Source organism: Mytilus trossulus, chromosome 3 (genome assembly GCF_036588685.1).
Source record: "Mytilus trossulus isolate FHL-02 chromosome 3, PNRI_Mtr1.1.1.hap1, whole genome shotgun sequence".
Lineage (NCBI taxonomy): Eukaryota > Metazoa > Mollusca > Bivalvia > Mytilida > Mytilidae > Mytilus > Mytilus trossulus.
The window spans coordinates 36406288-36432124 of record NC_086375.1 but is presented as its reverse complement, the minus strand read 5'-3'; the positions used below and the strand labels follow the sequence as shown (position 1 = coordinate 36432124).

Sequence of the window (25837 nt, the reverse complement as noted above, 5' to 3'; positions counted from 1 at the left end):
TTACATCCTTCTAGGGTAGATGGAAACTTTTACCGTTTTGCAGAGGACTAAGTTTGAAAAAGTAATGTTGCTAAAGATATCCACGTGCTTTGTTTGATTTATTTTAATTCCTACATTTAAATCAAAATAATTAATTATCAAATGCGTTGGCTGTAAGTTTAAAGTTAACTTTTTTCTCTCTTTCGAACTCGCATTTGCAAATGCCTACCTTATTGTGAAGCTAACTTATTAAAATCTTAGAAAAAACGATGTAAGTCCATTGATTGTGTTCTAAATATGAAGATGTGTGCTGTCTGATAGATCAAATGACGACACTACAATCTGAAACATGAGATACACTTCAATTAAATGATTTTTGTTTGAATTGCAACCTTCTTTAAACCATTTTGATTGTTCCAAACATTTTTTACAAGGTAATTTAAGATAGGGATGTGGTTGAATATCTGAAATCATAAAAATTTCAATGTTATGATTTCAAACATTCTACATTTTTGATCTTCGAAACTTTTGTTTTGATAAGAACATAAGCAATACAAGACTGAAATTTAAGATTTGAATTTTGTTTCAAAACAATATGCATCTTGGTTGTGATTTTCATTGGCCATGTTGACCGAAAGTAAGAATGTTGATATGTATAATTATATATAAGGCAGGTTGGTCAATTGCACGCTTAATGCAGACGTTAAGTATCTACGTTGAAGTATCTTCGATAAAACTGTTCGACTTGATAAGGGATCAGGATAATGCATATATATAGACATGAGAAAGGAAGAAATAATATGTTACAAAAGACGAAAGCAGAGGAAGAAAAAGGGAATTGATTAAACGCATGTAGTCAAGAGATCATTATGGCTTGCATATGTGAATGAATGAAAAGTCGTTCTTGAAATTTTTTACTGCTGATTTGTTTAGATTTATATTTAGTCAGTTTATTGTTGAGTATTAAACGTTTGCATAGCAATATTTTTTTTAATTTATTATTCATCAGCACAACTTTTATAAAGAGATGAATTCAGCTTTCCAATTGTGAACTTTCCATTTCTAAGTAACAACATTCCAGCAGCACCTGCATACGGGATTATATATCTCCCAATTGATAAGATATTCCCGTGCTTGCATTTCCCATCATGATTTTCTTGATACAGATTTGCTGCTCACAATGAAGCTATTCAACCAAGAGTTCCAAATGGTGAAGCTAAAACATCCCTTCGTTAATTTTACGGACGCCATCACGAGTTGGTTGACCGTTATGGAATAACCGTTTCACAAATGATATCGGATATATTCCTTACGTCGTAACTACAATCCCCTTCCCTTTCATGAATGTGACCTACCGAATTAGACTATTTACCGGATTTGTAATCACATAAGCAACACGACGGGTGCCACATGTGGAGCAGGATCTGCTTACCCTTTCGGAGCACCTGAGATCACCCCTAGTTTTTGGTGGGGTTCGTGTTGTTTATTCTTAAGTTTTCTATGTTGTGTCATGTGTACTATTTTTTTTCTGTTTGTCTTTTTCATTTTTAGCCATGGCGTTGTCAGTTTGTTTTGGATTTATGAGTTTGACTGCCCCATTCGTCTTTTTCGTCCCTCTTTTATAGTTCTACTTCTAATGACACGACCATTGGTTTTTTTCTAGACTGTAGCCACTAAATGATGCTGTTTATCAGTTAAATACAAATGAAAGAGCATAAGTGTAAAGTAACACAGGGTCAATTACAGGACATAAAAGAGGGACGAAAGATACCAGAGGAACAATCAAACTCATAAATAGAAAATAAACAAACAGACAAACAATAGAACACATGACACAACATAGAAAACTAAAGAATAAGCAACACGAACCCCATAAACTGTTTCAGTTCTTTTTTTCTTTTTTTCTATGGGGATCATTATGTATTCGAAATATAATATTATCAAGAAACGGAGGATGTCCGTCTTACTGTTCTACTCTTATAAAACTGAATTAATGTTTTTTTTTCAAAAGATTTATACATTGTAAAGGTTATATAAAAACTGTAACAGTTCGTAAAGTGTTAGACATAATTTTCAAACCACAAAAGTTATGCGATTATAAATCAAAATAAAAACGGGAGTGTTTTCCGAGACAAATAGAACATGTAGTTGTGGTCTGAGAATCTAGAATTCATCTGATGCATAGTTTAAATAAATAATTATCTATAAAAGAATAAAAGTATTTGATTGAATATAATTATTTTTTTTTGTCTTCTGATTGGCTGACGTTAATTTGTTATCAGCCCATAGACATAATTTAGTCATGTGACCGTGACGTCATCGACGTTTTTTCATGGTTTTCTACGGTTTAAAATGGAATTAAGAATTACATTTTAAGAAATGACTGTAATATGTGTTCTGTCTATTCGAAAAACATAAAAATGTAGTGCACACTGTTATATAACCCGCTACGCGCGTTATTCAGACCAAATTGTTTATGTTATTTCGAATAGACAGAAAAAATATTACAGACATTCCTTTAATATTAAATAAACGGTAACAGTGGTTTGTCGACTTTAAAAACTCGCCAATCCCTTTGAAATATAGTAACCATCTAATTAAGAGAAAACCAAGCGGTGCCACACAAATTCAAAAAAGATGATGACTATTGATGGATGATTATAACATACAGTAGCAAATAATATATTCAGGGCGAGAACATGTAATGAAATATGAATATTTAACCTGTTTTGTACTAGAACACGCAAGTTCACTAGTTGACAGTCCACCGGAAGACATTTCATTTTACTCAGACACATTATTCCATTCTTCCGAGCCGACCAGTCTTTGTTCTTTATTACTCAATATTGCCAAGTGCTTAACAGAGAAACGGACAATACCGAAATAATTGAATTTAGAGTTAATGTTATAAGTAAAGAAGAACATTGGGTTAGGAACAACATAAGCTAAAGATCTTTTTTGGCGGGAAAAGGCTGACTTGGCCAGTTACCATAAGTCATATTTGCATCGCAGGTATTTGGGGCATGGAACCACCTTTTTTAAGGAGGAGAGTTTACAGCATAAAGAATAATTTGCAAAAAATATCAATGAAAGAGAAAAATTGATAAATTAAAGAATAGAGAATAAATATTAGTGAAGTTCTATTTATTATAAAAAGAATAGATAAAGAATAGATAACATTGGACAAATAGTATAACTAAAAGGGGAAAATGATCTAAAATATTAAAGAATTACAGAAATAAATGGCACTAGTCGAGACCCTCGGGAACCGAAAACGACCCTTATGATTGTAAAATATAAAAAACATGACTATTTTTAATTAATAGTACAAATGCCAATGTCATACAAGAAAGAGGTTTATGTGGCTATAAAACCAGGTTTAATCCACCATTGTCTACATAAGAAAATGTCTGTTCCAAATGCGGAATATGACAGTTGTTATCCATGCATTCTATTGATGTGTTTGAGCTTTTGACTTTGCCATTTGATAAGGGACTTTTAGTTTTGAATTTTTCTCGGAGTTCAGTATTTTTGTGCTTTTTCTTTTCCCTATATTTTGGCCCATGCATGAAATTTAAACTCAATACTTTCCTACTGTGTTAGAGGGTCCTCTTGGTTACTGAAATCTTGATTTTTATCTATCATTTAACTTTTTAAGTTAAAATAATATTGAAAAAAGGAATACATTTTACATTTTTCTGAAAATATAAAGAAAGAAAATATGGTGTGATTGCCAATGGGACAACTCTCCATAAAAGATCAAAATAACACTGAAATTAACAACTATAGGTCACTATACGGCCTTCAACATTGAAAAAAGTCCATACCGCGTAGTCAGCTATAAAAGGCCCCGAAATGACAATATAAATAATTTTAAAAGAGAAAACTAACGACCTTATTTATGTTATAAAATGAACGAGAAACAAATATGTACTGGAACACATAAACAAATAACAACCACTGATTTACAGGCTCCTGATCACTTGGAATAGGCACATACATACAAAACTTGGCGGGGTTAAAATGTTAGCGAGATCCCAACCATCCCTCTAAACTGGGACAGTGTATGGCAAGCCGTTCTCGTCAAAACTATGTTTAAACCATTTTTCGAGAAATTTACACACTGAGAATTATAAAAACCCAACTGAGATTTAAAAACTTCAAAACACACACTGAGAATTAAAAATTACACACTGAGATTTCATAACGACGCACTGAGATTACAAAAATGAAAAACACACACTGAGAATTGAAAATTACACACTGAGAATTGAAAATTACACACTGAGAATTGAAAATAACACACTGAGATTTCAAAAAGACACACTGAGAATAAATAAATTGAAAACACACACTGAGAATTTGAAATTACACACTGAGAATTTAAAATGACACACTGAGATTTGTGCGCACTTTTTATGCGCACATATCTAATTAGCATACTTAATCTGAATCTATTACAAGCTTAAAGCAACTAGGGGACAGAACTCGTTAGTCCTTCGATTTGGTTCAAAATTATTCATAAAAAAACTTTAGAAATACAAGGACAAGAAAAATACCCGCTTATTCTTATTACAAAATATTTATACCAAATGGTGAAAACTTTATATTAAAATTATAAGAAAACTTGGAACAATTTGCACTGAACAACAAATAATGCAGTGAAGTTTTTACTCAAGTGTCTATAATAGCATATAAACGTAACAAAAATATAAAAGATTAACTTGCGAAATCAGGGTAACAGTTGGAAGACTTTTTAAAAGGGACCCATGCTAAAACGGTTTAAAGTCCCGATACACTGGTAGTAATGATATGAATTATAGGCAACAAACTTGTGAATATGAGCGATGTTAAGTCATGAAATTTATTACGAATGTTAATTGGTTGAAGGAATCGCATTTCACTATAATGACAAGAGTTTTTGAGACCAAGATATTAATCTGTTGAATTATTCATCTCATGAATATTCATTAGTAATTTGCATATTAATCTCAGTGTGTATTTTTGAAATCTCAGTGTGTAATTAATAATTCTCAGTGTGTGTTTTTCAGTTTATTTATTCTCAGTGTGTCTTTTTGAAATCTCAGTGTGTAATTTTCAATTCTCAGTGTGTGTTTTTCATTTTTGTAATCTCAGTGCGTCTTTATGAAATCTCAGTGTGTAATTTTTAATTCTCAGTGTGTAATTTTTAATTCTCAGTGTGTGTTTTGAAGATTTTAAATCTCAGTGTGTTTTTTTGTAATTCTCAGTGTGTAAATTTCTCGAAAAATGGTTTAAACATAGTTTTGACGAGAACGGCTTGCCATAACAGTGGTATAAAAGTACAACATAAGAACGAACGATAAAAATCAGTTGAAAATGGCTTAACTCATCAGATGGATAAAAATACAAGTGGACGTGGACGGGTACTTGAACATCCCAACAACAAAAAGACACTAGATACAGATCTGAGAGTACTCACAGTTACTAGTTCAAAGCCTCTAACAACCAATGAAAAGGAAAATGTAAAGACGCCATAAACAGTCAGGGAAAAACATGACATTGTGCAATGCCAAGATACAGGTATCGACAGATTTTAGATCCATGAATGTGCATACGTATAAAACATACATTCCAGTTATATTTAGTTTGCTTTTAATTTACTTATAACAAAATCAATATTTATACCAATAAAACTATATTCGATGATGTTATTTTAATGTTGAATTAGTAACCTTTTAGAATAAGTTAGGATCCTCCAAGTTTACCAGGATCGTTTCTAAATTTTCGGGCACGGTTAAAAACATTTCCGTAAAAATGAGGATGTGCTATCCCGTTAGAAATAAGTTTTCTACAGGTACAAATAAACTTCAAAACCAAATCTTTATATCAATAGAAAAGATTAGAAAAGTCTGGTTTTTAGTAAGTTATGGTAACGAAATCCCTGCCTTAATAATTTAACAGTAATACATAGATTACGTCTGTTAAAATCAAAAATGTAAAGTATTAACAAAACCTTGGATTATACTAGCATAATAGTCCCAGACAAAAGATATTTCATTATTCTCGATGTTTCACGTAAGAATTTTTAAGAAATCTAAATATACTACATCTGTAACGTGTACACAGGGTAAGCGTGTCTATTTCAATTTAGAATGAGTCCGTTACCAGTTTGATACTGGATCCAAAAGTGTTCTATTTACAAAACATATAACAAATATTCGTTATTCAAATATTAACGTCAATGAACCAAAATATGTACAACTGCTCTTTGCAATCTTTAATAAACTATCTATAAAATATTCTAATCAAAATATATACACTAGTACAAATTTGTACTATAACAAATTTGTCCTGGGTCAGGAACAAACTTGTCCTCCTGGTACAATAATGTACTCTACAAGTTTACACACTTGTCTTTGTTCTTTACAAGGTGGTCACACAGACTCACACTTGTCCTATACGGTACAATACGGTTCCGCTTGTAAATGTACAAGTCCGTATTTATAACAGGCACCGACCTGTTCTTTATTACTCTTAGTAATACTAACACAATATTTAATATATAAGAGACAGGGAACACCGGGTTAGACCACCCGCTTTTATCCTGGGTTGGGAATTCCCTTGACTTTTAAAATAGTGGGAAACTATTCAAAATAAATATATAAAAAAAGTTATACACGGATGAAAATGATTACGCAACATGTTCTGCTTGTATTTAACACAATATGTATATAAAAACCCAATTAAAATAATGAAAAAAAAAATGAACATTAAAAATTGAATTCGTTTTATTAACCAACATTTTTTGTCCATAAGCCAAATAAAAAAAGCACAAATTTAACAAACAATGATACTCGTGCTACTAGCAATATGATGCTAGGTGTTTTGTTACACTTTTTTTAATACATCTGTACCGCCTGCTAATGACAGTCCTGAATGTAAATTGTCATACAAGTGTGTTAAATAAAGAAGAACAAAATCCATAAGGCCTAATTGGCCTATTATAATTGATTTCTAAAATTATATTTCATTGTTCAACCTTTATCATTCATCGTTTATTTCTAAATTTGTGTGAATTGGTAGTAAATGTTAATTACTTCACTTTCATAACACAACAAAACTGCCTTGCTGTACTGGTATCCCTTATATTTGTATCCATATAATAAAAAAAAGAAAAGAGAATATTTTTGCAAAATCTTTTTCATTTTGAACTAACTTATTAGACTATAACTTTTTAAAAGATATATTAAGTAGATTTTAATATCCACTTGAAATCTTATCAGATAACTTCTGTAGCAGTTATGAGTCTTTGAAGCATGCTCACAAAGGTTCTTGTGTTGATATCATTTTCATATACTGATCAAACTTGACGTTGTTTTTTTTTTGCTTTGACCAGGCTTTTCGACAAAATAAATAAAAATATAACACTGTCACAGAAGTTTACTTTCTATATCATCTAGCCCCAACCATCATGTCAGGCATTGTAATTACTTAAAACCATGAAGTGTCTTAATTAGCTTCTAATTGGAGAAACATTTCGACATTTAAACGAAATCATTTACTGATACTGACGATCATACCTGCCAACTTTTCAAAATGCCCATGGGGAGGGGGGTTACAAAATCTTCAAGGGGGCCTTTAAATATATTTTAATGTTGTTTTAGGCTTCTATATACTTCTAAAAGTAAAGCCAGTGTAAAATTAATTGTAAAATTATTGACAAAATTGCACCTTAAAAATTTCAATTTGGGAGCCTCCATGGCGGAAATCCCCTGCAAATAGTGACAGTTGGCAGGTATGCTGACGATCGGCCACACAGTAACATAAATAGAACCATACAAATAGTAAGCAAACATATCGCTCTCATATAACATCTCCCATAAATTAAAAAACCACACACACCAAAAAAAAAACATCATGAACAAATGGACCTAATATAGCTACAAAATGTATCCCAAATCAAAGATGTGAAACATATTCTATCATAATCATTTGGCAATCAATGCAATTAGTGTATCTTCCATGGCAGTCTTGAACATAAAACAATAAATAATATTAAATAAACAATACTCCTAATCAGCAGGTTGGCTGTCATTGTGCAACCCAGTTAATAATATAGAACCCTATGGGAAAAACATAGAACGCCTTTTGTCAATCATACCATCCACACTGATCTGTGTCCACACTTGTATCTTGAAACCCAAGTTTTGTACATTTCATCTTTGAAATTCATGAGAAGATGATTACATTATATATATATATATATATTGTAGAAAAACTTACGCACTTATAGCCCCATCAAAGTATGATACTTTACATGAATTTTAAGAAAATCAAACAAAAACTGACTAACTGATAAAGACCATACACGGCATAGGAAATTAGAAATGCTGATTTTGAGTTTTCCTCAAGTTGGATTTTATGGGACTTTTTTCTGTGTATATTTGGGGCTAAATGCTATAAAATAGAAAATTAAGAACTAACAACTAACAAATAACACATTTTCTGCTGCAATTATGTTGAGTTTCAAACTTAAAATAGTTTGCCTGGACTATTACCTAAAGTTGAAAACTAAAGAGAGGGTTAACGGTTTAGATATGAACCAACTACCACAAATTTATCAGAAAATTATAAATACGTGGTCAGGATTTATTCAAAATGTTGAAATACCTCCCTATAAAAGTGCTATTTTAAATACGAGGTTATTTGGAAACTCTTCTATTCGTTTCAAAAATAAATCATTGTTCTACTCTTCTTTTTTAAAAAGCGGTTTCACAACTATCCAGAACATTTGGAACTTAGAAACTACAGATTTCATCAGCTGCAATGAAATTTATAAGAAGTTGATTGATCGAAGAAATTGTATTTCCGAATTTTCAAAAATTAAACAGGCAATTCCTAAAGATTTCGTGCAAATTTTGAAATCTTGCGGAAACCAGAATTTGCATCATGAAAGTAAATTAAAGATTTCAAATGACCTTGAGATCATTAATTTAAACAACAAAAAAATCAAACCATCAAAGTTAAAACTCAATTATATTCGTACGGTTTTAAATAAAGATGTATCTCCAAAATGTCAAATTAAGTGGGAGGAAATATATGGAACAAATTTACCTTGGGAAAATATGTGGTCGGGACTAAATTTTTTGAAAATTGAAAATAAAGTAAAAGAATTCCAATGGAAATCCTTGCACAATATTTTATATACTGAAGAAAGATTAAAAAAAATGAAGATATCAAATGGAAAATGCCACATTTGTCAAAATGACAATAATATAGAAACCCTGCAACACTTATTTTTCAGTTGTAGTACATCACAGTTAATTTTAAAAAACCTCCAAGAAATACTTATTAAGTCAAAAATAGGAATAAGTAATCCTTTTTGTGAAAAGGAGGTTCTATTGGGTATAAACACGAAACAACTAAAATATGATAATTTTTTAAACATAATAATCATATATTTTAAATGGACACTATGGAAAATTAGGAATTCAATAAAATTTAATAAAACGCCTAAAACACCACAAGATATTTATAAAATCTGGAAACAAAACTTGAAATATAATCTAAAATTTGTTCTTCTTTTGAAAGGCGTTGATATCATTGATAAGACAAAATTGGAGTCTGTAATAATGAGAATTTAGACCTTTTTTATACAGCTTGAGTCAAAGTACATTTTTTATGGTTTATAGTACTAGAATAATAATTGTATCAAAAACAAATGATAAAAAAAAAAGTATTAGCCTATCATGGTTATTGTAGTAAATGCACATCTTTTATGTGGGTATCTTATAATTATTTACTTACTATTTTGAAATTAAAGTGTAGAACTGTTAGATGCTTCTAACATTATATGGATATTATATTTTTTACACTAAATGTATTCCAAGGTTAAAAGTGGATAACTTTTTTTTATTGCCTTCTATTCCCCCTGGATAGATGGTTTCATTTTGTAAACAGGGACCCTTAGCCTGATCCTGGACGACTAAGGTAATTGTACACAGGAAATATTTAGAAATAAAACGTTTGTATGTCTTAAAAAAAAAAAAAAATTATAATGGTAGCTTTTAAAATACACAAACAAATAGTTAACCAATCAAGGAAGAAAGGTTGTTTTTTGTTTATGTAGTAAAATTGTAGATGAATATTATAACTGTGAAACCGATACTAGACACATAAGGATCAAATAAGGACAGTAACAGACCACAATGTTTATATCATTGAAAAAATCTTCAAATTATCTCCCTTTGGTGCAAAAATGCCATTTTTTGCATTTTTAATTGAAAGAACTTTCTTAACTCATTGGTGACCTATATTTATTATTATCATTTCCAAATAATATGTAAGTAGACTAAACCACTGTACAAATTAGGCGATATCTGTAATTTAGTTCTATCGTATTTCGATATTACATCAATTTCTCCTTTTAGTTCAACAGAAAAAACGTACCTTAACAAATAAACAGTAAGAATTAAAAAAAAAAAAAAAAAAGAGAGGGTTAACACACTGTGCGCCCTACCAAGACGTTCACAGCTGGTCATTAGTGATATTTAAAATAAAAGTTGTGTTTGTTTGCTATCTATAAAGTATTCTGTACAGGTTTTCCTATCTGTTTTTAAAAATAAAGATTAAACAATACGGGTTTCATTAAGAGTATGGTTCAGATGAAAAGATTTTAGCAAGCAAGTTTAATAGTTGAGAAGTTGAGGGATCTATTTCTAATTTATAACTCTTGATTGACCTGTGAACTAGAACAGATTTCAGATTTTGCAGAACAGTGAATCGAGCCCATCCACAACGTACGCCATTTTCATGCAGACACGGGAAAGAAACAAAGGGTTTTAAATTAAACTCAAGTTGAAGTTAACTGCAGTAAACTGTTAAGCTCCCTGGTTTGCCTTAATCATGTCATATATAGATTCTTTTGGTATCAATGACAATATCACAACTGATTCCAAATCCTGCTCAAGTGATGATTTATTTGACGGTATTTTAGGCGATTTCACCCTTGTGAACGACGGAACACGTGAAAGTACAGCATCAGACGAACAACTAATTACACATTTGACAGGTTCCTTTCACAACTCAGAACCGAACACAACAAAACATTCTGTACAATACTTAAAATCAGAAACTACATGTATGTCAAAAAATGCTATTCTTGCACGAGAAAATAGACAAAAGAAGAAGGAATATGTCACAAATTTGGAAGCAAGTGTTGAAAAATTGCATGTCCAAAATTCCAACTTGATGTCAAAGATGGGGACAATGGAATCCGAAATGTCAGATTTAGTGGCTGAGGTAGAATATCTAAAAGGTGTAATTGCTAATCAGAGCACTCTTTCAAAGCTGATTGGCTCAGTTTGTTCCACTCCTGGTGTACGCTTTTATTCCTCATTTAAAGTAAACAATAATTGTCCAACAAATGTAAGCAAGGATGAAAATGACAATACAAATCTAAGAAAACGTAAAAGTTCAGTATTTGATGGGTCCGGTGAAAATCAGGAAAACATAGAATCTCCTACCGTGAAGAAAGCTGTACGAAGATCAACAAGAAATATTATTGGTAGTTATAGTGTTAGCAATTCTGAAACGCAGGAAAAAACGACAAAAGAAAACTCTGAAAATCAGGAAAATAAGACAATTATCAACTCTGAAAATCTGATGAACGGAATTTGCCTTCATGTCGCGGGAGATGCAGTGTCATTGGAGTTCTGTGCTACCTGTTCAAAGATGGCTACAAACACAAAGAAAGCAGCAAATGTGTCAGGTGATCACACTTATGGTAGAATAACTGATCTCAATTAATGCAGCAATTTGGTCTGTTTCAGTTTCTATTTCATTACTTTTTGACAGTCATTTTTTCAGTGCTGGAATTATTTTATTTTGTGTCTATCAATTTTCATTTTCAGTGTAAAGAGGTACAAGTTACATATGTTATTCACATGTTGAAAAAATAATGATCTTCATGCATAAATTATGTTATATTAACATAAATGTACTTAAATGTTGGTAGTGTATTTAATTTCTCTTGTGAAAAGGAACATGTATATAAGTTAACATATTGATTTTTTGAATGATATTGATCAGTCCATATTACAGTTTTATGAACATGTATTATAAAATAAGAAATGTAACATGTATATTTTGTTGTACATACATGTACATGTCTTTAATAGATGACATACATTATATATGTAGCACATTAAGAAATTTATGTTAAACAAATTTGTTTTGCATTTACAGCTTCACATGTACTGAGAGAAAAAGTTTGGAAAAGAAAGAAATGAATTTCTCAAAACGGTGGAGTATTAATCAAATGGTCTGTGTCATTTAATTTTATTTTCAGTGTTTTATATTTTATGCTTATTTTTAAAAAACAGGGTATACATCATATTTATAGACATGATAGATATTGTTTACTTGGATATATCATAATTGGGAAGACCATTTTACTGTTGAATATTTTCTTTACTGATATTTAAGGATGTCTTATGATAAGTTGTCCTTCTTTAAACAATTTTTTTTCTTTTTGACATCTGATCTGAAATAAAATGGTGTCTGGGTTTAGGTTCTCCTTTCTTACCAATAGCTAATTTGAACTTGATACAAAAAGCCATCCAGCGTTGTAGATATTGTTGATATCTTTTTTTCTGATGTATCGACCATTGTCCCAAAATTTTCCTACACTGACCTTTATAAAATAACAGATATACATGTACATGATGTAAGAGATTATCTAGGAATAGTCATAGTGGTTTCAACTGTTAAACTTAAAACTCCCTGTACAGTAGCAAAGTCTATAAAAAAAAAATTATGAGAATATTGTATATTTATATTAGGCCTAAATCAATATATTGTTTGTTTCCCCAATCCCGACCCTGCCAAGCCAGGTGTGGGTAGGTAGGTAAGGAAATAATTTCATTTTTTCCTAAAAGCTGGAACAATGCCGGTTGATCTGGTAAACATGAAAATTGGAAATGAATAAAATAATATTTGACTAAGTTTGGACAATAAAATTTTATGAGTAGAACCGTTTTTGCAGAGAGGTTAGGTATACATGTACATGTATATAGGTTTGGATTTAAAATTTGGAAAAATATTTTACAAGTTGTCTCATTGGCAATCATACCACATCTTCCTATATCTACATACTAGTTACTTCTTTTATACCCTAACAAACTATTTTTAAGTCCATGAATGGGGTTGGCAGCTGTTATATTTTGCTGTGCTCAACATATCCCTTTGTAAAAGATTATAATAATGAACTCTGATTGCAGGATATATTTTTGTAATGACCTCACAGTTTTATTCGTTAACTCTTATCATGCTAATAATTTCAAATGTTTTTTTCCCCACATATATGAAAAAGGAAAGTAAAGAAATTAATTGAATTTGAGAAAGGACACTTCGGACAGTGCTGAGAAGCAAATAAAAGGGGTTGCACATAGTACAATTTAACTCTCCTTCTAAAAAAAATTGGTTCAGTCAGAACTGGCATTGATCATGTTGATAAAAAAATCTTCTTCAGACTGCAAGAAAAATTTGACATAAACATTTAAATAAAAACATTCCAACAATAGAAAATAACAACATTAACCAGACCAAGATAAGACCAGATAAATGGAAGTCAGTTGTACAACTTCCATCATAGAATGTTGCAGTATCTAGAGTATATAAAAAAGAACATGTGGTATGGTTGCCAATGAGACAACTGTCCACAAGATACTAAAATGACACAGACATTAACAACTATAGGTCACTGTACGGCCCTCAACAATGAGCAAAGCCCATACCGCATAGTCAGCTACAATGTATAAAAAATCTCAGGTGGAAAATTTTTCAAAACATGACGAAATAAAGATTGAAATATGACCAAAATGAAAACATAATTTTCGAAGTACATTTGAAGTTCTAAGCTTGAACATAATACATCATATCTGATAATTACAATGATTATACATGTCAGGGTTCTGACTAAGGCGAGTCCATGAGTCCTGGACTCATCAAAATCTGTCTGGACTCATCATTTCTAAAACTGGTGAGTCCACAGATGCATCAAGATTGAAATATTTTGTATAAACTGAACACAGTTAAACACAAATATCATCATTCTATAGCTTTAGTTGAAAAGAAATCTGAATTTAATGTCATTTCATTGCTGTGGTAGGCCATGGAGACTAAAATATTACATTATATTGCAATAAATTATCTTCTTCTTGCTGTTAGACTCGCCAAAGCTAAAAATGACGAGTCCCTGGACTCGCCTTCAAAAATCCTTAGCGAGAACCCTGCATGTACATAAAAATATGGCACTGTTAAACCTTAAATACAGACAGCATTTTAAAACAAAGAAATAATCACTTTATTCTCTCAGTTATAATGTGCAATGTGCAAGCTCATGTTATGTTAGGGGCAAAATGAAAAGGCATAAAATGCCAAATTTAAAAATCCTGCCATCAGAATATTTACAAATTTTTAGACTGAAAATTAATATGATTTTTCTTGTTTTTATTTCAGTTGATGACCATAACTCAGGTGATTTGAGAAGCGATATCTCAAATAGAGAAGCGATTATATTATATATAAGATTGATACAAATGGTAGGTTTCAGTATATAGTGACAATACTTTATAGATACATTTATGTAAATGTCCATAGTGTTTATACTGGGGGTAGTATTCATCGATCATTAAAATGTTGGGATATTTACTGATTTACTGTTAAAACCTTGATTTAAAATTTATGTTTATACAGTCTACATGTACATGTAATAGCAATTCTTTCAATTCTAATTTCAAATAGCGGTTTAAAGGGCCAGTGAATAAATTTTCTTTTTGGATATTTTTGAATAAGAATGTTATGATCATGACCATTGGCCTGGATCAGCTTTATTTTAGCTTTTGATCAGTATTATATTTTTGAATGAAACTAAATTGCAAACAAATTAATGACTACATGTAGAAAATTTTATTCTACTTGTAAGTTACAAGTTGTAAGAGAACATGATACGAAAAATATATTTAACAAAAAAGTTTGTAGTGAACAGTTTAGTTATATAAATATAATGCAGATAAATATTAAAAATTATACAAAAGGGGGAGTTCCAAACCAAGGATAAATCAGGGTTTTCCAACCATAAGTCCCACTTCAAATGCATTGATTGTCCCCCCCCCCCCCCTGCCAAAAAAAAATGGGGGTTCTAATTCCTAGAACCTTCCCTATGGATCTGCCACTGGATGAAGCCTTATGAATGCCAAGATGAAAATTTCTGAGGTATTCAAAGGGCTTGTTTGTCCTTTCCAGAATATTTGCCAAAAAGTGAGACATGCTTATAGATAGAATTTTAGGATTTAATGTTTTTTTTGTTAAACAGTAAAGGCTTGAAATTTTTATTAATATTAAAAATTTATCATTTAGTGAAAATGAGATTGTATCACGTGATAATTATTTTATTCAGCAGTGTTTTCCATTTAAAGGAGCAATGCCTAGTTGATGAAACACACATTATTATTTTGAACACATCTTTTAAAAATTAATTATCTTGTATGTTAAAGCAGTTGTACTAAGGGTATAATGCTTTAAATTTAAAGAACAGGCCATGTCCTTCAAAAAAGTTCTATGTGAAACACTAGCAGTAGAGCAAATTGATGTGGACAGATATTACTGTAAATTCAGAAAATATTGCGTGCATTTTTTATTGCGATTTTGATCATTTTAGACTTTCACGCAATATTGATTTTTGCAATATTGAGAAAAATCATGTTCATTTCATATGAAAAATTTCTAATGCGAGTTTAAGTTATTGTGATTACATTGTATAACCATTTCACATTTTCCGCAATAATAAAAATATTGCAATAATTTCTGCATTTACAGTATTCAATATAGAATGAAACAATTTATCAAATAGTGAAATAATACTGTAATTTGATTATTTTATGTATTGTGGAGAACATCAATTGTACAAATGTAATTGGTCTAAAATGTAACTTTACCATTACATGTATATATTTTCATGTTGTTTTTTCAATGTATGGTAAATTTTTCTCATGAATTGTAATTAAAGAAATGAATTGAAGCCCAAAAGAAACTTATTGTTGAGCATCTAAATGTATATATGATTTTTTGTGTACATTACAATAGGAAGTCTATCTGAATTTGAACTTTTAATAGTTGTTAGTTTGTATTTTTTTCATAGTTTGGGGAGTAGTGGCAAAAGCATTAATGCCATCTTCCTGGAGTATTAAGAGTGGCAGAGACCTCCATAACACCTGCCTGGAGGTCAAACAGTGGCAGAGACCTCCATAACACCTGCCTGGAGGTCAAACAGTGGCAGAGGCTTTCAGAGCAATTGTCTGGAGAAAGAAACTAGCTGTTTAACAGAATGTATTTGAAAATATATTTAACACAAAAACAATAGAGTAAATTTTAATGTTCTACCTTTGTAGATAATAAGATTGAAAACTTATTGTGAATTAATATGGAATTGAGTGTTTATATTTAAGTAAAGGAATTGCAATTGGAACAAAAACATAACAAATGAATTTTAAGAAACAGCACACACAAATAAAATTTTGAATCAAATCATTAAAAGGCTGTGTGAATGACAAAAGACCAAATTGTATTATAGTCCTGTCTTTTGCGTGTTTTACCCTTGTTCGTCTGTACGGAAATACCAATGTTGGTTTCTGTTTTCACAGATCAAGTTTGAGTTTTGGTGGTGTCTCTTCTAGAGTTATGCCCCTTTACAAATTGAAAAATTGCTGAATTCATTTTTCATTCTTTAACTTTAGTTTCCCTCAACCAAATGTGAAACTTGTACACAATGCTTTTTGACACCAAATACAACCCAAGTTTTAATTTTGGGGGTGTCACTTAAACAGTTCTAGAGTTATGCCCCTTTACAAATGGAAAAATTGCTGAACTTTTTGCATCCGTTATACAAATTATTACCATGAAAGTCAAATCTAGTATAAATTTTGATAGGGTCCCTTTTACCATTCTTCAGTTATGCCCCTTTATAACTTTATATGATATGCAAGTGGGGGTATCATCTGTGTCCATGGATTCCCCATTTATTTTTTATAAGTTTCTTTTTGTATCTTTCCTCTGAAAACAAATATTAAATCAGGGCTGCTATTTTTACAATCATGGGTTTTGTAGTTGCTGATTGAAGCCCAATGAAAGATTGATAAACACTGTGTAACACATCTGTTCATTATACATGAACTACAGAGTTAAGATGGTTCCAAGACGCTGTACACTCACATTAAATTCAGGTATTTTTTGATATAGTGAAATCTTTGGAGGCATTCCTCTTACCCTTTTTAGCTCACCTGGCCCAAAGAGCAAGGTGAGCTTTCCTCATCACTTGGCATCTGTCTGCGTCTTGTATGAAAATCGTCTTGTCTGAAATCATTGGGCCTTGGCCACAATCATTATTGAGGAATCTAGTTAAAAAAAATCTAGTGACTGTCAAGGGAACTATTTTAGCCATAGATGATGAGGTATAAGTGCCAACGAGACAACTCCCAATTCAAGATGCAATTTATAAAAGTAAACCCTTATACTTCAAAGTAAGGTCTTCAGCACATGTGATGATGTCTGCAATGATGAGACAACTCCCAATTCAAGATGCAATTTATAAAAGTAAACCGTTATACTTCAAAGTAAGGTCTTCAGCACATGTGATGATGTCTGCAATGATGGTTTGCAGATATGGTCACTCAGTCAGAAGTACTACTTGTACAAATTCTTTTTATTTACTTGAAGTTAATATTTTAATATACATATATTAGTATTTGTAATATACATTTACAAGTGCATTTTTTTTACTTGTATAGATAAAATTTTAATGGCTTAGTTATGTCCCTTAGACAACCAGATTTTTTTAACTTAAATACAAGTAAAAAAGTCATACTATCTTTTCTTGAATTTCTTGGGACTTGTTTGCTTTAATAGAATTTTTAATTAACTGTCCTTTGCAGGTGTATTTATTAATCATTCAAGTGTAATTCAAGGACAATGAAAATCTCATTTGAATTACCAGTACTGAGATGAAAGGTTGAACTATAATAAATAAAAATGTGCTAACCAGAGAGAAATTGTTTAAGGCATGTTTTTACTAACCAAAAACTTGTCAACAAATTAAACTTGTACTATTATTTTTTTTTAGAAAATTGAGGGCAGATTATTCAAATTTTATAAAGAAAGTATGTATATAACAAATTTACTTATATATGTAGATGTATATAATTATTTTCCTCTTCAAGTAAATAAAAAGAACTTGTACAAGTAGTACCCCTGGCTGAGTGACCGCATCTACAAACCATCATTGCAGACATGGCTAAAAAAAAAACAGGGATAAAATGTCCATTATCTTTAAAACTGCATTAGAAAGTTAAAATCTGATATAGCAGAAATGTTTAGAATGTTGTGATCTACTTCTACATTGGGTATTATCTGTCCAAGGAGACAATTTTCTACCAAAGACCAATTGACATTTTTGTTAACATCTTAATTTTACTGTACAGCCTTCAAAAATGAATGAAACCCATACAGCATAGCAAGCTACAAAAGGCCCAAAGTGACAAATTTAAAACAATTCAAACAAGAAAAACTAACTGTTTAATTTATGTGGGAGTCAATAAAAAAATATTATATACAGCAACAAACAACAACCTATGAATTTCAAGCTCTTAACTTAGGACATGTTTAAACATAATTTGGCGGAATAAAACCTGTTTGCAGATGCCTAACCCTCTGTTAATCTGGAACAGTGATGTAACTGCACAACATAGAACAAACTATGAATAGCACTGTTAGAAAGGCTACATGCACATCCTGGGGTGCCTTGGTCCTTTTGTGGAAAATTTTTGGTTGATTATTTTAATAGGGAATCAATGAAGCATGACTGTTTTTGACCACTCTTATGGTAGTCAGTGCGACCTCGTTATAAAAAGTTATGGATCCGCCACTGATATATATGTCTGTCAGACTCGTTTCACCTTGCCCTGATTAAATTTTCATGGTTTATCTTTAGTTCTATGTTGGCTGATCTTTTCGTTTAATGCAATGAGATTCAGTTTAACCATATTTTGTAAAGGGGAAGGTTGTTTGTTGTACATTGTATTGTATATTATCGTCTGACAGGGTTCATCTGAAATTGACTTAATGGTTCATTGGTCATTGTCATGTTTTATAATGTTCAAGTTTGTTTTTTTATAAATACCATAAGCAGCAACAGGAATTTATTTGGTGTATGGAATAATAAGATAGTGAACCTGTCCGTCTAAAAAATGTCATTTGACAGTAACTGCAGTTACATGGATCATTGATGATATTGAGTTAATATCAAGTATTACACTTTTATCTTAGACATTTTCTTGCGTTGTGTAATTTCAAATTCACCTTAATGCACTTAAGGGTCCTGATGGAGGACGTACTCTCGGACTCCTAGATAGATATTTGCGTCTGCATTTCAAATCTACTCAAAAACCATCAAGATATACTGCAGCATAAGTATATCAAATACGATTAAGACCATATAACGTGCGTATATTTCAGTGGTGGATCCAGGAATTTTCATAAGTGGGGGCCCACTGACTGACATAAGAGGGGGCCTGCTTCAGTCACGCTTCAGTGATTCCCTATATAAGCAACCAATTTTTTTCCCAAAAAAGGGGGCCCTGGCCCCCCCCCCTAAATCCGCCTCTGTATTTCATTTCCCAGTGGTTCAATATCAATTCCGATATTAGGTGCGTGTTTCGACAACTGTCTTCGGTGATGATCGAGTTCAACTTTTTTGATTTTACGTCCAGTGGGAAATAGTTTATGCATGTTCAGGACGACGACAAATTAGCAATAATTACGATAGCTAGATCCTGTAATGGTGGGTTCGACCAGGAGGAATTGGAGGGTTAATTTGATACAGACAAGGATTTGTATAGTAAGACTATATAAATCCTTGATGCAGACAAAATATTTTTTTTAAAATTCGATACCTAATATTTTCGTAGAAATGCTGGTTATTCGGAAAAGAATACAACCAAAAGACAGAGCAAGGAAATTGAGGTTTGCATAACGGAGAGCCATTCAGTTGTGATAATGATTTGATTTTCTGGATATTTAATTGCGAAATTAAAGTTAACCCATGCCAGTCAACTTTAGGGGAGTGTCGACAGGCTTATCAGCAATATAAAATTATTTGAACATCCTCGAAATTGCCACTCCACTCCTTCCAATGACGGATCCAGAAATGTTCTTTAGGCCCACTGACTGCCTAAGAGGGGAACCGCTCTGGTCATGCTTCAGTGATTCCCTATATAATCAACCAAATTTTCACCAGAAAGGATGTGGGAGGAGGCTGGCCCTCCTCTTAATCCGCCTCTGCCTTTTAAAGTTGCCCATTTCTTACCGTTTTTAGTTTTTATACGCCTGTCTTTTAGACGGGACGTATTATGGTATACTGTTGTCTGTCCGTCCGTCCGTCGTCCACACTTCAGACAATAACTCAAAAAGGCATTCACCAATTTCCATGAAACTTAAGTGAATTGCTTATATATATTGACGTAAGCTCCCTTTCGTTTTTTTTTAATTGCAGATTTTAAGTTTTGGATTTATGGGGCTTTATTCATTAAAAAAGGAGGGATTTTTAACACTTCGGACAATAACTCAAAAAGGCTTTCACCAATGTCCATGAAACTTTGGTGAATTGTTTATACTATTGATGTAAGCTCCCTTTCAATTTTTATAAATTTCAGATTTTACATTTCTGTGTTATGAATTTTTATGCTTAAAAAAGGGGGGATTTTCCAAATTTGGGACAATAACTAACACTTTCACAAAATTGTATGCAACTTTGATAAATTGTTTGTATCTATTGACATAAGCTTCCTTTCCATTTTTATGAATTTTAGATTTTACATTTTCTAAAGTAATGAATTTTTATACTTCAAAAAGGGGGATTTTATGCAATTTTGGTGAAACTTTGGTGAATATATTAATGTTACATCCCTTTTGATTTGTATAAATATCAGATTTTACATTAAAAGAGCAACGGGCGTATCATGCGTTAAAGCGCAGCCCTTTATTACAGATGCTATTGTAGATAAAGATCACCTCAACATATATCTACTTGATTGAAGGTGAAAATAGTCTAAATCTTTGAATAGTTACCTTTTAACAGGAGCAATTGTTTCGCGGGTTTAACAAAAAAATATATAGAAAATCCAAAGCTAAAATGATCAGCAAAATTATATATACAAATGGGCAATAACTCTTTTGAGAAGTCGACTGAAAATTTCTTCTGAATTGGTCTATCTGTACATATAATTTTGCTGATCAGTTTTTGGTGGGGTTCGTGTTGTTTATTCTTTAGTTCTCTATGTTGTGTCATGTGTACTATTGTTTTCTGTTTGTCTTTTTCTTTTTTAGCCATGGCGTTGTCAGTTTGTTTTAGATTTACGAGTTTGACTGTCCATTTGGTATCTTTCGTCCCTCTTTTATGATGATTTTTCCAACCAATGTATTTCCGTCATCTAGTTGTTCCAAAGCTATAGGCAGAATTGATTGACTGAAATGATAAAACAATTAACAAACAAAAAATTAAAAAATTGATAAGCATACTAGGAGATGGACTGGCTCGTAGGAACTGTTGTCCCTAAATCACTAGAATTCCATTTTCATTTAATATCATGAAAAGACCTGTGGAAAGACAAAAAGTCTGTTCAGCGAAAACATCTTGTTGCATTATATCAGTTTAACGCTGTATTACAGGGTAAAGGCCATAGGGGCCTCTATTTTTATATCCAGGTTATATTATATTTATACCGATATTATTTTGTTGGATAAACCGGAGGTATTTGTGTTATCAAGGGCGGATCCAGCCGTTTTTAAGGATGAATGGTTCCATACCATGATCTACCATATGTCCCCATTGGTCGTCAAAAAGGGGGGGGGTTCTAACTCCATGTTAGTTTAAAAAATGTGTGTTGTTGCTTTTCAAGTAGATTAATTTAAAAGGTTACAGATTGAAACAGAAATTATTGCTTGGGCGTAATCTCATAAAACGGACCAGAGACGGATTAAGGGGGTTTGGGGGGGGGGGGGGGATGGGTGTGCTGGTCAGCGAACCTGGGCACCCCTTTTCTGGAAAATCTTGGCTGATTTAATATATAGGGAATCGCTGTAGCTTGACCAGAGCGGGCCAACTTCTGAAACCGCCATTGCGGATTATATACTTAAGGGGGGGGGGGGGGGGGGGTGTTGTTATTACAAAACTCGTAGTTAAACCTAAAAGTTCAAAAGTCGATATATAAGTACTTAAAACGGTCTGCTTAAAATTTTGAATGCCTCCACAGACATTTGACAATTATCACCTTAAAAATTCAGTGCTGACTCTCATCAGTTTCCGCAAATAAATCAATTATTTGACCCCCTGTGTGCAATAACATAATATTTATTAACTTTCCAATTCGGTCAGATACTTTGAATCATATACAGCATTCGCTTTGCAAATGAATGTTTTTCATTTGATAATTTAAGTTATTCCCATTTATTATATTTTATGATTAATTTGAGTTCAAACTGGTTTATCGTTTCTTTTGTTGACTAGTATATATACCGCTTAAAAATCATATAAATCGTGAACAAAATGATAAAATTAATATTGGCGACCAAAAGGGGGGGATGTTCGTATATATGTCCTTTATATCCCTAGATCTGCCACTGAAAACACAATACTAGCACACAGTGGGAGTTTGTTTAAAGGAAACATAATAAATAATTGTTGGTAGTGATCAAGTTTTAATTATAAAAATAAGAAATAAGGTGAAAGTACTATGATTTCTAATGAAACAACTTATCAACAGATACTTAATTATGTCACTTGAACTGTGGACTGTTTTCGATCTGCCAAACCTGCGGAAATATACTAGTTAAATATAGATTAATTTACAACATACTATATTTAACTGTGATCAAAGATACTGCTCTGTACAATGTTATACTGAGATATAATAATCAGATGATGTACTTCCGAATGTGGACTTCACACTAAGACGATACTGATGAAATGTACTGGTAATTGAAAAACGAAAAAAAAAAAAGAAAAAAATATGTCAAGTTGAAAATGCTTGAACTTTGAGATCATGACTATACTACATTGTATGAATGCTCCCACGAAATTTAAGTTCATATCATTTATCACCGTCAAATATCCATAAATTAAGCATCAGTTTACTTGAAATGCATGTCCGTTAGACTTATTTGTAATGTTTGCCTGCAAATATTTCCTCTTTTACCTACCATTGATTATAAATCATTTTGTTGTTTTATTTCATTTAAAGTCTTTTTACAGTTGGTACGTCCGTGTCTTGCGGCAACGTGAACTTCTGAATTTAAAGATGGACAGTAATAAATCATTTTGAAGAAATATTTATTTCAAGAGCTTTTACTACACTCAACGTCAAGGGCATCATGATATGCAATTTTGATCCGAAGGTATTTTTTTTACGAAAATTTGCACACATGCTCTTTATCACCTAAGCGATTCAAATATATAATAAAAATATACCTGCATATGCTCCTTTAAGAGAGATAAAAGGGGTCTAAATTTTAGACATTTACTAACAATTTCGTTTGACAATTCAATTCTTTGGATAGACACCAAACTTTTTTTTTTGACAATTCAATTCTATGGATAGACACCTAACCTTTTTTTTTTTATTTTGATAGATTAACATAAGATGTTTTTTTATGAAAATTTCGTTTACATAAATATGCTCTTTAATATGTACAACAATTCTTATTATCTTTGTTGAAATAATTAATTTTCAACAAACATTCACTATTTTAGGAAAAACACATATTTATTGGCGGTATATCTATCAAATTAATTAGAGAATAAATTGTTGACATTTTACTTAAAATTGGTACAAATAGTCTTCATACGTAATCAAAACTTCTGCAATTAAAAAAAAAAGAAAAGGGACCAATGAACTCGTTTTCAAGTAAAATCAGTTTGAATCATGCATAATAAAAACCAGTCGAATTGATTTTCGTTTGCTCTATACTCTATAGTCTCATTTCTCTCAGATGTTTATAAATTGTTTTAAAGAAACAAAAAACAGTGTTTTATTTAGGCCTCATTTCTTTCTAACCAAAATTTTTATTGTTGTGTCGCGTTTGTTGCTGTTTTCTAAACGCTACATGAGTTGAAACAATGTAAACTTTGCAAACGTATGTCTGAAAGAAATGATCAAAACAAGTGCGCGCTTAGCCGTTTGCATCGTTTGTGTTAGAAAGAAATTCGGCCTTAGTTTTATAAGTCTTTAATGACCCTGTTTGAACTTTCAAAATGTGCATGTGTTCCAACACAGAATAATTGCAATGTGAATTGCAAATATTATTTGAAAATTGTAATGTCGTCGAAATATATTTTGAAGTAGTACATTCAACTGTCTGACAATTTTGAAAAGCAGACCGAAAGATTATTCCGGTGAGGATAGTTTATCTGGCGTAAACAAAAAAATAAATCCTGGTAATTATGATGAGTTTTTTTACAACCACTGGGTCGATGCCACTGCTGGTGGAGTTTTATCTCCCCGGGGGAATCGCCAGTCCAGTAGTCAGCACCTTTTGTGCTGACATGAATTATCATTGATGTGGTCATATTTATAGATTAACTGTTTACTAAACTTTTGAATTTTTGAAATACTAAGGCTTCTCTACCTCAGAAATAAGTTGCCTTAGCTTTATTTGGCCAAACTTTTTGAACTTTGGTCGTCAATGCTCTTCAACTTTGTATTTTATCTGGCATTTTTAACTATTTAGATTCGAGCGTCACTGATGATTCTTTTGTAGACGAAACGCGCGTCTGGCGTAAACACAAAATTTAATCATGGTATCGATGATGAATTTATTTATCGAGAAATCTTCCTTTAATGTGAGATGACAATGCATATATATACTGACAAACATTAACAGCCCAACACGCATTTTGTTGATTGTTTAAACCATGCCATAATATTGCTTATAATGCCTACCAAACATGTTTTGTAAAATAAAAAAGATATTTTACTTTTTTGTGTAAAAGTAGAATTTAAATATTTACATGTTTTCTCAAAGGTACAAGAAAAAAGTAAATCACAAAAATACTGAACTCCGAGAAAAAAATCAAAACGGAGAGTCTCAAATCAAATGGCAAAATCAAAAGCTCAAACACATCAAACGAATTGGTAACAACTGTTATATTCTTGACTTTGTACAGGCATTTTCTTATGTAGAAAATGATGGAGTAAATCTGGTTTTGTAGATCATAGCTCAAGTTTTATTTTTATGACAGTCGCATCCAATTCCATCGGAAGACAAAATGATTTTTTTCCGAACTTAGTATACATTTTTTAGAATTTATTAATATTTCAGTGTTAGTTTCTATTGTCCTTCCACATTTCTCTTAAAGTACACTAAATATTATTTTTAAAAACAACATCAAATAATCGTCCATGCCAATATCTATGATGTCTCAGAGGAGAACAAAAGAGGAGAAGACTATTTTGGGTCAAAGTTTAAAAAGTCGTACTTCAATACTAATCTTTAATGCATTTGTTTCTTACGGAGGATTCGTCCGCATTAAAAAGCTCAAACCATTACAACATTTAACACATGTGCAGTTGTGTGACATTTATACGCGTTTTTAAATTATTTTAAGAAATGTTCTTAAATGGAAAAAAACATCTAAATAAAAAACCCATTGAACTTATGACATAGATAATTTAGAAAGATCCATGACGGATGACCAACCTGAAATAATGAATAGAGAGGAAATCTCCCACAGCTTATATTTTATTTCCTCTGTCAAGCATCAATACGC

General features: G+C 31.6%; 1 protein-coding gene across 1 annotated transcript; it reads left to right on the top strand.

Annotated features, from left to right (window-relative positions):
- Window positions 1-10735: 10735 nt before the first annotated feature.
- LOC134711359 (uncharacterized) lies at window positions 10736-16557 on the top strand. Its single transcript, XM_063571912.1, has 4 exons — window positions 10736-11731; window positions 12208-12283; window positions 14482-14564; window positions 16163-16557. The coding sequence occupies exons 1-2, from the start codon at window positions 10867-10869 to the stop codon at window positions 12249-12251; spliced, it is 909 nt and encodes a 302-aa protein (XP_063427982.1). The 5' UTR covers window positions 10736-10866; the 3' UTR covers window positions 12252-12283; window positions 14482-14564; window positions 16163-16557.
- Window positions 16558-25837: the final 9280 nt, after the last annotated feature.